This window comes from Oncorhynchus mykiss, chromosome 15, assembly GCF_057628025.1.
Source record: "Oncorhynchus mykiss isolate SJ-2025 chromosome 15, ASM5762802v1, whole genome shotgun sequence".
NCBI classification, from domain to species: domain Eukaryota; kingdom Metazoa; phylum Chordata; class Actinopteri; order Salmoniformes; family Salmonidae; genus Oncorhynchus; species Oncorhynchus mykiss.
The window spans coordinates 14,924,629-14,938,360 of NC_143036.1; the positions used below are offsets into that span (position 1 = coordinate 14,924,629).

General features: G+C 44.7%; 1 protein-coding gene across 1 annotated transcript; it reads right to left on the reverse strand.

Moving 5' to 3' along the window:
• Positions 1–244: 244 nt before the first annotated feature.
• Positions 245–12,525, reverse strand: LOC110489643 (uncharacterized). The gene is made up of 14 exons (XM_036943800.2): positions 12,480–12,525; positions 11,940–12,246; positions 11,047–11,101; positions 10,913–10,950; positions 10,738–10,810; positions 9,395–9,553; positions 9,181–9,298; positions 2,462–2,512; positions 2,217–2,294; positions 2,034–2,090; positions 1,791–1,850; positions 1,615–1,667; positions 1,390–1,495; positions 245–1,042 (listed from the first exon to the last, which is right to left on the reverse strand). The coding sequence occupies exons 1-14, from the start codon at positions 12,510–12,512 to the stop codon at positions 695–697; spliced, it is 1,536 nt and encodes a 511-aa protein (XP_036799695.2). The 5' UTR covers positions 12,513–12,525; the 3' UTR covers positions 245–694.
• Between the last annotated feature and the right edge of the window lie 1,207 nt (positions 12,526–13,732).

Consider the following 13,732-nt stretch of genomic DNA (forward strand, 5'->3'; position numbering starts at 1 on the left):
AACACGCCAATAGGATCTCACTAGCTCGTACTTAGCTCTGACCGCCTCCTTGCTTGTTCTACCCACTATGATTAATTTATTCCCATTGGAAACGACAGGCTCTAGTCTATCTTGGGTTAGTTATCAAAAATCTTCGACCTTACTGTACAAGTCTCTTTATTTAAATGTAAATAATATTTTAAATTCAAACCAGGGAAAACAAGAATGTTACGAATAAAATAATTAAATGACAGAGTAGACCATGACGTGGCAGTGAATTTATGTACTGTACAGAACACTATACAGAAATGAGACAAAAAATAACAAAACATTAACAAAATTGAGTCCAAACTTTAAAATGTCAATTTAAAATGTGCATAACAAATAAATAAATACACATTGTAAAATCTTCTCTACCTTTTCCATTTAAAATACAACAAGTTGTCCATGTATGATGCCGTATTCCAGTTTATTTCGTTTTATTTCACCTTTCACCTAGTTGACAGCAGCATAGCAGCCTGGAAGGGTTGATTATCAGGGTTTGAGTTGTATTATTGTGTGTGTGTGCGTCGTATTCATGTTTAAGTGTGTGTGTGTGAATGTTGATAGTTATGTAGGTAGATATGCGTATAGGTTGATAAGTAGATAATAATTCCATTCCAGCCATTACAATAAGCCTCCTATAGCTCCCCCCACCAGCTCCCTCTGGTGTGTATTACAGCGGGGGGAGGCCTATGTGGTGCACATTGCAGTATGGCTGTATGAGGTATCTGGCTGTAGACCAGAAAGTGTTGGTGAAGCCGAGTCCTGTACAGTGGTCGTAGCAGCCGGGGACCATGGAGACCAGGACACCCAGAGGAACCAGGAAACCCAGGGTGAAACCTCCTGCTGCTCGGACACCTCTCACCATATCTGACCACACACCACTCTTCTCCTCTAGCATCTGTTTCTCCTCCTTAACCACCTCCTCTTTCTTCTCATCCGCCTGTCTTTCTACACTCTCCTCCACTCTCTGCTCCTCCTCTATCTTCTCCTCCCTCTGCACCTCATCAGAGGAGTCCTCCTGGGGTAGGAAGTGAACACACGCATTTAGCAACAGTGTCTCTCCCCCAGGGTGTGTGTGTGTATGTGTGCAAAGCTGTAGGACGGGCTCATTGTAAAACTGGAAAGGAATTCATGGAACGGTATCAAACACATCAAACATGTGGAAACCACATGTTTTAATCTGTTCCATGAATTCCATTCCAGCCATTACGGTCAGCCTGTCCTCATTCACTGGCACGAAAACACTCTCCCAGCTAAGCCCTACCTAACCCTAAACTCACATTGTCCTGTAGTACTACTTGATCACCACACAGAGGAGACAAACACTCAGCCATGATCAGTCATGTGTGTGTGTATGTGACCCACCATCATGCATGGCAGTAGACCCAGTTCCTCTGCTAGAGAGATGGAGCGCTGAGTGGCTGCAGACAGAGTTCCATCTAATGACATGTAACCCCCCTCTCCTCCATTACTACAGACAGAGAAAGACATGAGGAAAGAGAGAGGGTATGAGCGATTACAAACGTGACAAAATTAGAGAGGGTGTGAGGGATGTTACGATTGTGTGTGTATGTATGTGTGTGTAGTTACATTAGGGCCTCTGCCAGTTGGCTCTGCAGATCCTTCATCTTCTCCTTCAGATCCTGAGAACAGAGAAACACACACACACATAAAGCCCCGAGTGTATTTCAGTTAAATATCTGTGTGTGTGAGGTCTGTATCAGGCATATGTAAAATGTCTGTGTGTGTGTGTGTGTGTGATGTACCTGTGCAATGGAGGAGTACTCTGTAAGGGACTGCCCCAGCTGCTCAACTACAAAGTCCTTCTGAAGGAGACACGTGCACACAAAGTTATGTTGAGCAAAGGCCAGCCAGCTAATAGACTGCAATGGACCACATTTAAACTGGCAATCCATGTGGCATGCCTAAAGAAAAACTTGTACATTTATTGGGTATTTAGGGCATATTTCAAATGTAAACATCATCTTCAATACGTAGGTTGCGCCTACCTTACGTAGGACCTCATCCCTGTGATCCAAAGCGAGTCTGCTCTCCTCGAGTCGAAGCTGTTTCTCACACACACGTTACTAGTTACTAGTAGGGCTGGGAAAAATCCTGCGGCCTCCGAGGACCAAAATTACCCCCCTCTGATCTGGTGGTAGGATACCCGAGTGTGTGTGTGTGAGAGTTACCTGTAAGGCTTGTAGAGCCTGGCTGAGGTTAACGATCTTCTTCTTGTCAGTGGCTCTGTCTGGTATAATACGGGACATCTAGGGGTGAGAAACAGACAGACAGAACGAGAGAGAAGAGAATAGAATAGAAAAGTTCTGTTATGTTTTGACAACAATGTGTATTATGCCTCCATATTGGCTGGCCAGTGAAACGTTCAATTTGTCTGTTTTACCAGGGTCAAAGGTCAAGAGTTAGGTCATCATACCTCACTGCCGATGGTTTCAATCTGGTCCTCCAAAATCTCCTTCTCTTTCTCCTGCAGGAACGAGGGATGAAAACCGTTGTATTTCTCACCATCATTTTATCAATACTTTCTTCCCAAGTTACTTCACATTTACCAATTAGCTCAGTTGGTGAGGTGATTGGTCAAATCAGATGTGTTCACTTGGATGGTTTATTTGTCATATATATACAGTTGAAGTCGGAAGTTTACATACACTTAGGTTGGAGTGATTAAAACTCGTTTTTCAACCACTCCACAAATTTCTTGCTAACAAACTATAGTTTTGGCAAGTCGGTTAGGACATCTACTTTGTGCTTGACACAAGTCATTTTTCCAACAATTGTTTACAGACTGATTATTTCACTTACTGTATCACAATTCCAGTGGGTCAGAAGTTTACATACACTAAGTTGACTGTGCCTTTAAACAGCTTGGAAAAATCCAGAAAATGATGTCATGGCTTTAGAAGCTTCTGATAGGCTAATTGACATAATTTGAGTCAAGTGGAGGTGTACCTGCGGATGTATTTCAAGGCCAACCTTCAAACTCAGTGCCTCTTTGCTTGAAATCGTGGGAAAATCAAAAGAAATCAGCCAAGACCTCATAAAAAGTATTGTAGACCTCCACAAGTCTGGTTCATCCTTGGGAGCAATTTCCAAACGCCTAACCACGTTTATCTGTACAAACAATAGTACGCAAGTATAAACACCAAGGGACCATGCAGCCGTCATACCGCTCAGGAAGGAGACGCGTTCTGTCTCCTAGAGATGAAAGTACTTTGGTGTCGAAAAGTGCAAATCAATCCCAGAACAACAGCAAAGGACCTTGTGAAGATGCTGGAGGAAACCGGTACAAAAATATCAATATCCACAGTAAAATTAGTCCTATGTCGACAACCTGAAAGGCCGCTCAGCAAGGAAGAAGCCACTGCTCCAAAACTGCCATTAAAAAGCTAGACTACGGTTTGCAACTGCACATGGGGACAAAGATTGTACTTTTTGGAGAAATCTCCTTTGGTCTGATGAAACAAAAATAGAACTGTTTGGCCATAATGACTATCGTTATGTTTGGAGGAAAAAGGGGGAGGCTTGCAAGCCGAAGAACACCTTCAGAACATGGTACCGTGAAGCACAGGGGTGGCAGCATCATGTTGTGGGGGTGCTTTGCTGCAGGAGGGACTGGTGCACTTCACAAAATAGATGGCATCATGAGGTAGGAAAATGATGTGGCTATATTGAAGCAACATCTCAAGACATCAGTCAGGAAGTTAAAGCTCGGTTGCAAATGGGTCTTCCAAATCAATCAATCAATCAAATTTATTTTATATAGCCCTTCGTACATCAGCTGATATCTCAAAGTGCTGTACAGAAACCCAGCCTAAAACCCCAAACAGCAAGCAATGCAGGTGAAGAAGCACGGTGGCTAGGAAAAACTCCCTAGAAAGGCCAAAACCTAGGAAGAAACCTAGAGAGGAACCAGGCTATGTGGGGTGGCCAGTCCTCTTCTGGCTGTGCCGGGTGGAGATTATAACAAAACATGGTCAAGATGTTCAAATGTTCATAAATGACCAGCATGGTCGAATAATAATAAGGCAGAATAGTTTAAACTGGAGCAGCAGCACAGTCAGGTGGACTGGGGACAGCAAGGAGTCATCATGTCAGGTATTCCTGGGGCATGGTCCTAGGGCTCAGGTCCTCCGAGAGAGAGAAAGAAAGAGAGAATTAGAGAGAGCATATGTGGGATGGCCAGTCCTCTTCTGGCTGTGCCGGGTGGAGATTATAACAGAACATGGCCAAGATGTTCAAATGTTCATAAATGATCAGCATGGTCGAATAATAATAAGGCAGAACAGTTGAAACTGGAGCAGCAGCACAGCCAGGTGGACTGGGGACAGCAAGGAGTCATCATGTCAGGTAGTCCTGGGGCATGGTCCTAGGGCTCAGGTCCTCCGAGAGAGAGAAAGAGAGAAGGAGAGAATTAGAGAACGCACACTTAGATTCACACAGGACACCGAATAGGACAGGAGAAGTACTCCAGATATAACAAACTGACCCTAGCCCCCCGACACATAAACTACTGCAGCATAAATACTGGAGGCTGAGACAGGAGGGGTCAGGAGACACTGTGGCCCACTCCGAGGACACCCCCGGACAGGGCCAAACAGGAAGGATATAACCCCACCCACTTTGCCAAAGCACAGCCCCCACACCACTAGAGGGATATCTTCAACCACCAACATACCATCCTGAGACAAGGCTGAGTATAGCCCACAAAGACCTCCGCCACGGCACAACTTAAGGGGGGGGGGGGGGGGGGCGCCAACCCAGACAGGATGACCACATCAGTGACTCAACCCACTCAGGTGACGCACCCCCTCCAGGGACGGCATGAGAGAGCCCTAGTAAAGCCAGTGACTCAGCCCCTGTAATAGGGTTAGAGGCAGAGAATCCCAGTGGAAAGAGGGGAACCGGCCAGGCAGAGACAGCAAGGGTGGTTCGTTGCTCCAGAGCCTTTCCGTTCACCCTCCCACTCCTGGGCCAGACTACACTCAATCATATGACCCACTGAAGAGATGAGTCTTCAGTAGAGACTTAAAGGTTGAGACCGAGTTTGCGTCTCTGACATGGGTAGGCAGACCGTTCCATAAAAATGGAGCTCTATAGGAGAAAGCCCTGCCTCCAGCTGTTTGCTTAAAAATTCTAGGGACAATTAGAAGGCCTGCGTCTTGTGACCGTAGCGTACGTGTAGGTATGTACGGCAGGACCAAATCAGAGAGATAGATAGGAGCAAGCCCATGTAATGCTTTGTAGGTTAGCAGTAAAACCTTGAAATCAGCCCTTGCTTTGACAGGAAGCCAGTGTAGAGAGGCTAGCACTGGAGTAATATGATCAAATTTTTTGGTTCTAGTCAGGATTCTAGCAGCCGTATTTAGCACTAACTGAAGTTTATTTAGTGCTTTATCCGGGTAGCCGGAAAGTAGAGCATTGCAGTAGTCTAACCTGGAAGTGACAAAAGCATGGATTAATTTTTCTGCATCATTTTTGGACAGAAAGTTCCTGATTTTTGCAATGTTACGTAGATGGAAAAAAGCTGTCCTTGAAATGGTCTTGATATGTTCTTCAAAAGAGAGATCAGGGTCCAGAGTAACGCCGAGGTCCTTCACAGTTTTATTTGAGACGACTGTACAACCATTAAGATTAATTGTCAGATTCAACAGAAGATCTCTTTGTTTCTTGGGACCTAGAACAAGCATCTCTGTTTTGTCCGAGTTTAAAAGTAGAAAGTTTGCAGCCATCCACTTCCTTATGTCTGAAACACATTCTTCTAGCAAGGGCAATTTTGGGGCTTCACCATGTTTAATTGAAATGTACAGCTGTGTGTCATCCGCATAGCAGTGAAAGTTAACATTATGTTTTCGAATAACATCCCCAAGAGGTAAAATATATAGTGAAAACAATAGTGGTCCTAAAACGGAACCTTGAGGAACACCGAAATTTACAGTTGATTTGTCAGAGGACAGACCATTCACAGAGACAAACTGATATCTTTCCGACAGATAAGATCTAAACCAGGCCAGAACTTGTCCGTGTAGACCAATTTGGGTTTCCAATCTCTCCAAAAGAATGTGGTGATCGATGGTATCAAAAGCAGCACTAAGGTCTAGGAGCACGAGGACAGATGCAGAGCCTCGGTCCGATGCCATTAAAATGTCATTTACCACCTTCACAAGTGCCGTCTCAGTGCTATGATGGGGTCTAAAACCAGACTGAAGCATTTCGTATACATTGTTTGTCTTCAGGAAGGCAGTGAGTTGTTGCGCAACAGCCTTTTCTAAAATTTTTGAGAGGAATGGAAGATTCGATATAGGCCGATAGTTTTTTATATTTTCTGGGTCAAGGTTTGGCTTTTTCAAGAGAGGCTTTATTACTGCCACTTTTAGTGAGTTTGGCACACATCCGGTGGATAGAGAGCCGTTTATTATGTTCAACATAGGAGGGCCAAGCACAGGAAGCAGCTCTTTCAGTAGTTTAGTTGGAATAGGGTCCAGTATGCAGCTTGAAGGTTTAGAGGCCATGATTATTTTCATCATTGTGTCAAGAGATATAGTACTAAAACACTTGAGTGTCTCTCTTGATCCTAGGTCCTGGCAGAGTTGTGCAGACTCAGGACAACTGAGCTTTGAAGGAATACGCAGATTTAAGGAAGAGTCCGTAATTTGCTTTCTAATAATCATAATCTTTTCCTCAAAGAAGTTCATGAATTTATCACTGCTAAAGTGAAAGTCATCCTCTCTTGGGGAATGCTGCTTTTTAGTTAGCTTTGCGACAGTATCAAAAAGGAATTTTGGATTGTTCTTATTTTCCTCAATTAAGTTAGAAAAATAGGATGATCGAGCAGCAGTAAGGGCTCTTCGGTACTGCACAGTACTGTCTTTCCAAGCTAGTCGGAAGACTTCCAGTTTGGTGTGGCGCCATTTCCGTTCCAATTTTCTGGAAGCTTGCTTCAGAGCTCGGGTATTTTCTGTGTACCAGGGAGCTAGTTTCTTATGAGAAATGTTTTTAGTTTTTAGGGGTGCAACTGCATCTAGGGTATTGCGCAAGGTTAAGTTGAGTTCCTCAGTTAGGTGGTTAACTGATTTTTGTCCTCTGGCGTCCTTGGGTAGGCAGAAGGAGTCTGGAAGGACATCAAGGAATCTTTGTGTTGTCTGTGAATTTATAGCACGACTTTTGATGATCCTTGGTTGGGGTCTGAGCAGATTATTTGTTGCAATTGCAAACGTAATAAAATGGTGGTCCGATAGTCCAGGATTATGAGGAAAAACATTAAGATCCACAACATTTATTCCATGGGACAAAACTAGGTCCAGCGTATGACTGTGACAGTGAGTGGGTCCAGAGACATGTTGGACAAAACCCACTGAGTCGATGATGGCTCCGAAAGCCTTTTGGAGTGAGTCTGTGGACTTTTCCATGTGAATATTAAAGTCACCAAAGATTAGAATATTATCCGCTATGACTACAAGGTCCGATAGGAATTCAGGGAACTCAGTGAGGAACGCTGTATATGGCCCAGGAGGCCTGTAAACAGTAGCTATAAAAAGTGATTGAGTAGGCTGCATAGATTTCATGACTAGAAGCTCAAAAGACGAAAACGTCATTTTTTTTTTTGTAAATTGAAATTTGCTATCGTAAATGTTAGCAACACCTCCGCCTTTGCGGGATGCACGGGGGATATGGTCACTAGTGTAGCCAGGAGGTGAGGCCTCATTTAACACAGTAAATTCATCAGGCTTAAGCCATGTTTCAGTCAGGCCAATCACATCAAGATTATGATCAGTGATTAGTTCATTGACTATAATTGCCTTTGAAGTAAGGGATCTAACATTAAGTAGCCCTATTTTGAGATGTGAGGTATCATGATCTCTTTCAATAATGACAGGAATGGAGGTGGTCTTTATCCTAGTGAGATTGCTAAGGCGAACACCGCCATGTTTAGTTTTGCCCAACCTAGGTCGAGGCACAGACACGGTCTCAATGGTGATAGCTGAGCTGACTACACTGACTGTGCTAGTGGCAGACTCCACTATGCTGGCAGGCTGGCTAACAGCCTGCTGCCTGGCCTGCACCCTATTTCATTGTGGAGCTAGAGGAGTTAGAGCCCTGTCTATGTTGGTAGATAAAATGAGAGCACCCAATGGACAATGACCTCAAGAATACTTCCAAAGTTGTGGCAAAATGGCTTAAGGACAACAAAGTCAAGGTATTGGAGTGGCCATCACAAAGCCCTGACCTCAATACTATAGAAAATGTGTGGGCAGAACTGAAAAAGCGTGTGCGAGCAAGGAGGCCTACAAACCTGACTCAGTTACACCTGCTCGGTCAGGAGGAATGGGATAAAATTCACCCAACTTATTGTGGGAAGCTTGTGGAAGGCTACCCAAAACATTTGACCCAAGTTAAACAATTTAAAGGCAATGTTACCAAATACTAATTGAGTATATGTAAACTTCTGACCCACTGGGAATGTGACAAAATAAATAAAAGCTGAAATAAATAATTCTCTCTACTATTATTCTGACATTTCACATTCTTAAAATGAAGTGATCCTCACTGACCTAAGACAAGGAATTTTTACTCAGATTAAATGTCAGGAATTGTGAAAAACTCAGTTTAAATGTATTTGGCTAAGTTGTATGTAAACTTTCGACTTCAACTGTATATATAGGGACCTAGTCAGTTGTGAAACGTGTCTTCCGCATTTAACCCAACCCCTCAATCAGAGGTGAGGTGGGCTGCCTTAATCGAAATCCACATCTTCCGCACCCGGGGAACAATGGGTTAACTGCCTTGCTTAGGGGCAGAATGACAGATTTACCTTGTCAGCTCGGCAATTTGATCAGTTACTGGCCCAACGAGCTAACCACTAGGCTACCTGCCGCCCCTTTAACATATATATATATATATATATATATGTTTCCACAGGAGGTTGGTGGGACCTTAATTGGGAAGGATGGGCTCGTAGTAATGGCTAGAGCGGAATCAGTGGAATGGTATCAAATACATCAAACATATGGTTTCCATGTGTTTGATGCCATTCCATTTGCTCCGTTTCAGACATTATTATGAGCCGTCCTCCCCTCAGCAGCCTCCACTGATGGTTTCTTGTTTACTATTGCTGTACACCACTTCCTGGTTAACCACCAGTTGTTTGATGTAGGCCTCCAGATTGCCCGTAGCATCGTCTTTCTCAACCAATAGGCTCCGGATCTCCTCCAGCTCGTCCATCAGCTGCTCTGCATCATGGATCGATTGCTTCATCCTGACAAACACAAATAATGATGAACAGCCTGACTGATTGATGGTTACATTTGACTTGGTTGTGCAGGGCAGTGTGTGTGGTTGCTAATATGGTTACCCTTTGACTTGGTTGCGCAGGGCAGTGTTCTCGGTGCGTAGCAGTGTGTTGTTGTCATCGGCTATCTCTACTGTTCTCTGCAGCTCTGAGTTCAATTGCTTCAGTCTGCTTCGGGAATACACCAACTCTGCTAGAACATCACGCCTCTCCTCTGAACTCCTACAAACACACAAGTTAGAAAGTGGTGAGTACACAAACTGCTATCACAACAGCCTTGATGTCCAGATCACGAAGGACCTATCATGGTCTAAACACACCAACACAGTTGTGAAGAGGGCACGACAAAGCCTCTTTGCCCTCAGGAGGCTGAAAAAATTTGCCGTGAGCCCTCAGATCCTCAAAAGGTTCTACAGCTGCACCATTGAAAGCATCTTGACTGGCTGCATCACCTCTTGGTATTGCAACTGCTTGGCATCTGACCGCAAAGCGCTACAGAGAGTATTGTGTACAGACCAGTACATCCCTGAGGCCAAGCTCCCTGCCATCTAGGACCTCTATACCAGGCGGTGTCAGAGGAAGGCCCTAAAAATAGTGAAAGACTTTAACCACCCAAGTCATAGACTGTTCTATCTGCTACTGCACGGCAAGCGGTACCGGAGCGCCAAGTCTGGGACCAAAAGGCTCCTTAACAGCTTCTTTCCCCAAGCCATAAGACTGCTGAACAGTTAATCAAATTGCTTCCCGGACTATTTGCATTGACCCCCCCCCATTTGTACTGTCTCTATGCACACTGATTGGACTATACCCATTCTACACTGACACTCTCACATTGAAGCCACAGACAGACTTTCACATGCTGCTGCTACTCTGCTTATTATCTCAGCTTTTTTTCAAAATGTTTTATCTATGCATAGTCACTTCACCCCTACCTACATGTACAAATTACCTCAACTAACCTGTACCCCCGCACACTGACTCGGTACCGGTGCCCCCTGTATATAGCCTCATTATTGTTATTTTATTGTGTTAATAATTTTATACTTTTTTACTTTAATTTGGTTTAAAAAATCTGGAACTCTTCTTGAACTGCACTGTTGGTTAAGGGCTTGTAAGTAAGCATTTAACGGTAAGGTCTACACTTGTTGTATTCGGCACATGTGAAAAATAAAGTTTATTTTGATTATTATATATCCTGATTGCCTAGTCATGTTTACCCCTACCTACATGTACATATTACCTCACCTTTGCAACCTCGTAGCAAATTCTTCTTTCTTTTTAACTGTGCATTGTTGGGAAAGGGCTCGTGAGTAAGATTTCACAGAAAAGTCTACACCTGTTGTATTCAGCACATGTGACAAATACAATTTGATTCGCTAGGAGTCGTCTGGGTGTAAGGCCCTTACAGGTCTGCAGAGTTGAGGATCCTCTCTTCCTCTGACACGTACAGCCTGACAGACTCACCATTCTGCTTCCCCTCTGAAACACGCACAAAACATCAAAACAGACACCCACACACCCCCCACACCCACACCTTTTAATTGGTCGTAAAGAGCAGCCAATAACCAATGAAAAACTCACCTTCATAATCATAGCTATCATCTTCCACTGAGTCTGACCTAAACACACACACACAGAGCAGCGAAATGTGTGGACACACAGATTTGAGCAGATAGATTAAGGCTATGGCTCTAACTGTGTGTGTGTATGTTCACCTTAGCTGGTCTGAGCTGGTATACAAATCCCTCCATCTGGGTCCCCTGGTGCTACCTAGACAGGGGACAGGAAAGAGGAGGGACCATGTGTTACACATACATCCCTGATCTGTCAATGAATCTGACTACTACTGCATGGTTGACACCTCAAGAGCCCAGTTCTACCTCACTTCCCACTCTCTGAGCTGAGACCCCAGTTCCACCCCACTTCCCACTCTCTGAGCTGAGACCCCAGTTCCACCTCACTTCCCACTCCCTGAGCTGAGACCCCAGTTCCACCCCACTTCCCATTCTCTGAGCTGAGACCCCAGTTCCACCCCACTTCCCACTCTCTGAGCTGAGACCCCAGTTCCACCCCACTTCTCACTCTCACAACCGAGAGCCCAGTTCCACCCCACTTCCCACTCTCACAACCGAGAGCCCAGTTCCACCCCACTTCCCACTCTCACAACCAAGAGCCCAGTTCCACCCTACTTCCCACTCTCTGAGCAGAGACCCCAGTTCCACCCCACTTCCCACTCTCACAACCGAGACCCCAGTTCCACCCCACTTCCCACTCTCTGAGCAGAGACCCCAGTTCCACCCCACTTCCCACTCTCACAACCGAGAGCCCAGTTCCACCCCACTTCCCACTCTCTGAGCTGAGACCCCAGTTCCACCCCACTTCCCACTCTCTGAGCTGAGACCCCAGTTCCACCCCACTTCCCACTCTCTGAGCTGAGACTCCAGTTCCACCCCACTTCCCACTCTCACAAACGAGACCCCAGTTCCACCCCACTTCCCACTCTCTGAGCTGAGACCCCAGTTCCACCCCACTTCCCACTCTCTGAGCTGAGAAGGTAAATAATCCAAATTGGACAAAATTGTATATTGTCCTACGAGTCGGTACTCACCATTAGAAGAGGGTGTGACCACTAACCCACCGTCATCCTCCCATTGGCCAGCCTCGGCAGGCCCCTGGTACCGGCCCTGCCGCTCATCCTCCCATTGGCCAGCCTCGGCAGGCCCCTGGTACCGGCCCTGCCGCTCATCCTCCCATTGGCCAGCCTCGGCAGGCCCCTGGTACCGGCCCTGCCACTCATCCTCCCGTTGTCGTGAACCCCGGTGACCTCGGTGGAGAGACGGGAGGTCGAGCACCGAGCATGATGTCACACCGTGGGAGGCACAGTCCAATAGACCCAGCTGCTGCAGCCGCCCCGCCTACATTAGAACCACAACAACTTAATCTTGAAAGGCTTTACGTCTACACACACATCTCTGAACGTGCTGACAAATAAATGGCTGTTAAGATAAATGGCAGACTACTAGTACAGTATTCAGGTGAGCTTTATTGACATGAAACTGAAATAACCAAATGTTGCCAAAGCAATACACTATTTTTTATTTTTGTGTTGACACAATATGAACGAATTCTAGCTATATCTAGATATTACCTCAATGGGGAAGGAGACGGTCCTGCGCAGCATTCTCCCTCAAAGCCCCAATGCCGCTAGAAATCTCTTTTCCCTTGAGAGATTCAGACTATTTCAGACGATTTATTTTTTTCAAATCAAATCAGTTCAAAAAGTGTGCTGTTACAAATGACAAGTCATGAAGTAAAGACAGATCGGTAGCTATCTACTAGGAGAGCTAGATCATTCATGAGCTTGAAAAACAATTCCAAATAAATAGGTTCAGTTCATGTAGGCGTTTATGACGTCACAGTATAAACATCATGCCATCACACCAACAACCACGCCTCCAAAGACTAAGCTAAAAAATAGCAATCATTTAAAAAAACTAAGTTAAGTAGTTACTGTAGATAGCTAACTGTCCGTCCTTTTCATCAGGAAAATGTGATCAGTTTTCAGCTCCTATTATAGCAATGTTGTTGCTTATCTTTCTTAGTTAGCGACCAAGCTAACTTTAGCTAAAGCGGGATCGCAAACTGACTAGCTACTGTAATAGCTAGCTAATTGATATTTTTCAATCAAGTAGCTAGCTAACAACAGTGACGTAATACATTATTGGCAGATTAAATTATTGGTTGACACATTTTTTTTGTTTTACCTATCTAGCTAGCTAATTATTGCAGTTTCATTTACCTACCCAACTACTCTCCTATGACCTCCGTCTCCCTCACCAAAGCAGTGCGCACGAGCAACTATAACTTCAGCCAATCAGTGATCGGTTTTATTATTAATGCACTTACTGGACTGACCCCTATGTTTTCTGTTTTAGGAAGTCAATTGGGATGGCTGACGCTAGGTCAACGATTTTTATAACTAAACCAAGACATACGACAGCTTGTCGTTTCCAATGGGAACAAATTAATCATAGTGGGCAGAACAAGTAAGGAGGCGGATAGAGCCAAGCACGCGCTAGCGAGATCCTATTGGTGCGTTCGAGTATACATTAAAATATTTCCGTTAAAAAACGTCTACTCTGTGAAGTGCGCGTGTTTTACAACTCATTTTGCATTTGCACTCCTGAACAGCGCGATTTTTTTAGCAAAGGGTAAAGTCTACAAAACTTAGTCCACTCCGTTCATAACATATTCTAGTTTTGGGAGCAGAAAACTGTATTGAGATCAAATGTTTAATCGATGAGAAAATGTGCAGTATGTATGGCCAAAATCCATCTCGTTCCATCTTCTCCCACTGTTCGCAAGTGGGCTTCCTCTCACTACTAGTGGCAACGCCAACCG

Coding starts and splice junctions, on each gene's coding strand:
- LOC110489643 (XM_036943800.2), bottom strand. CDS start 12,512: ATGCTGCGCAGGACCGTCTCCTTCCCCATTGAG. Junction 10,951..11,046: donor ACCAGCTCAGACCAGCTAAG/GTGAACATACAC, acceptor GTGTGTGTTTAG/GTCAGACTCAGTGGAAGATG. Junction 1,851..2,033: donor GGGATGAGGTCCTACGTAAG/GTAGGCGCAACC, acceptor TGTCTCCTTCAG/AAGGACTTTGTAGTTGAGCA.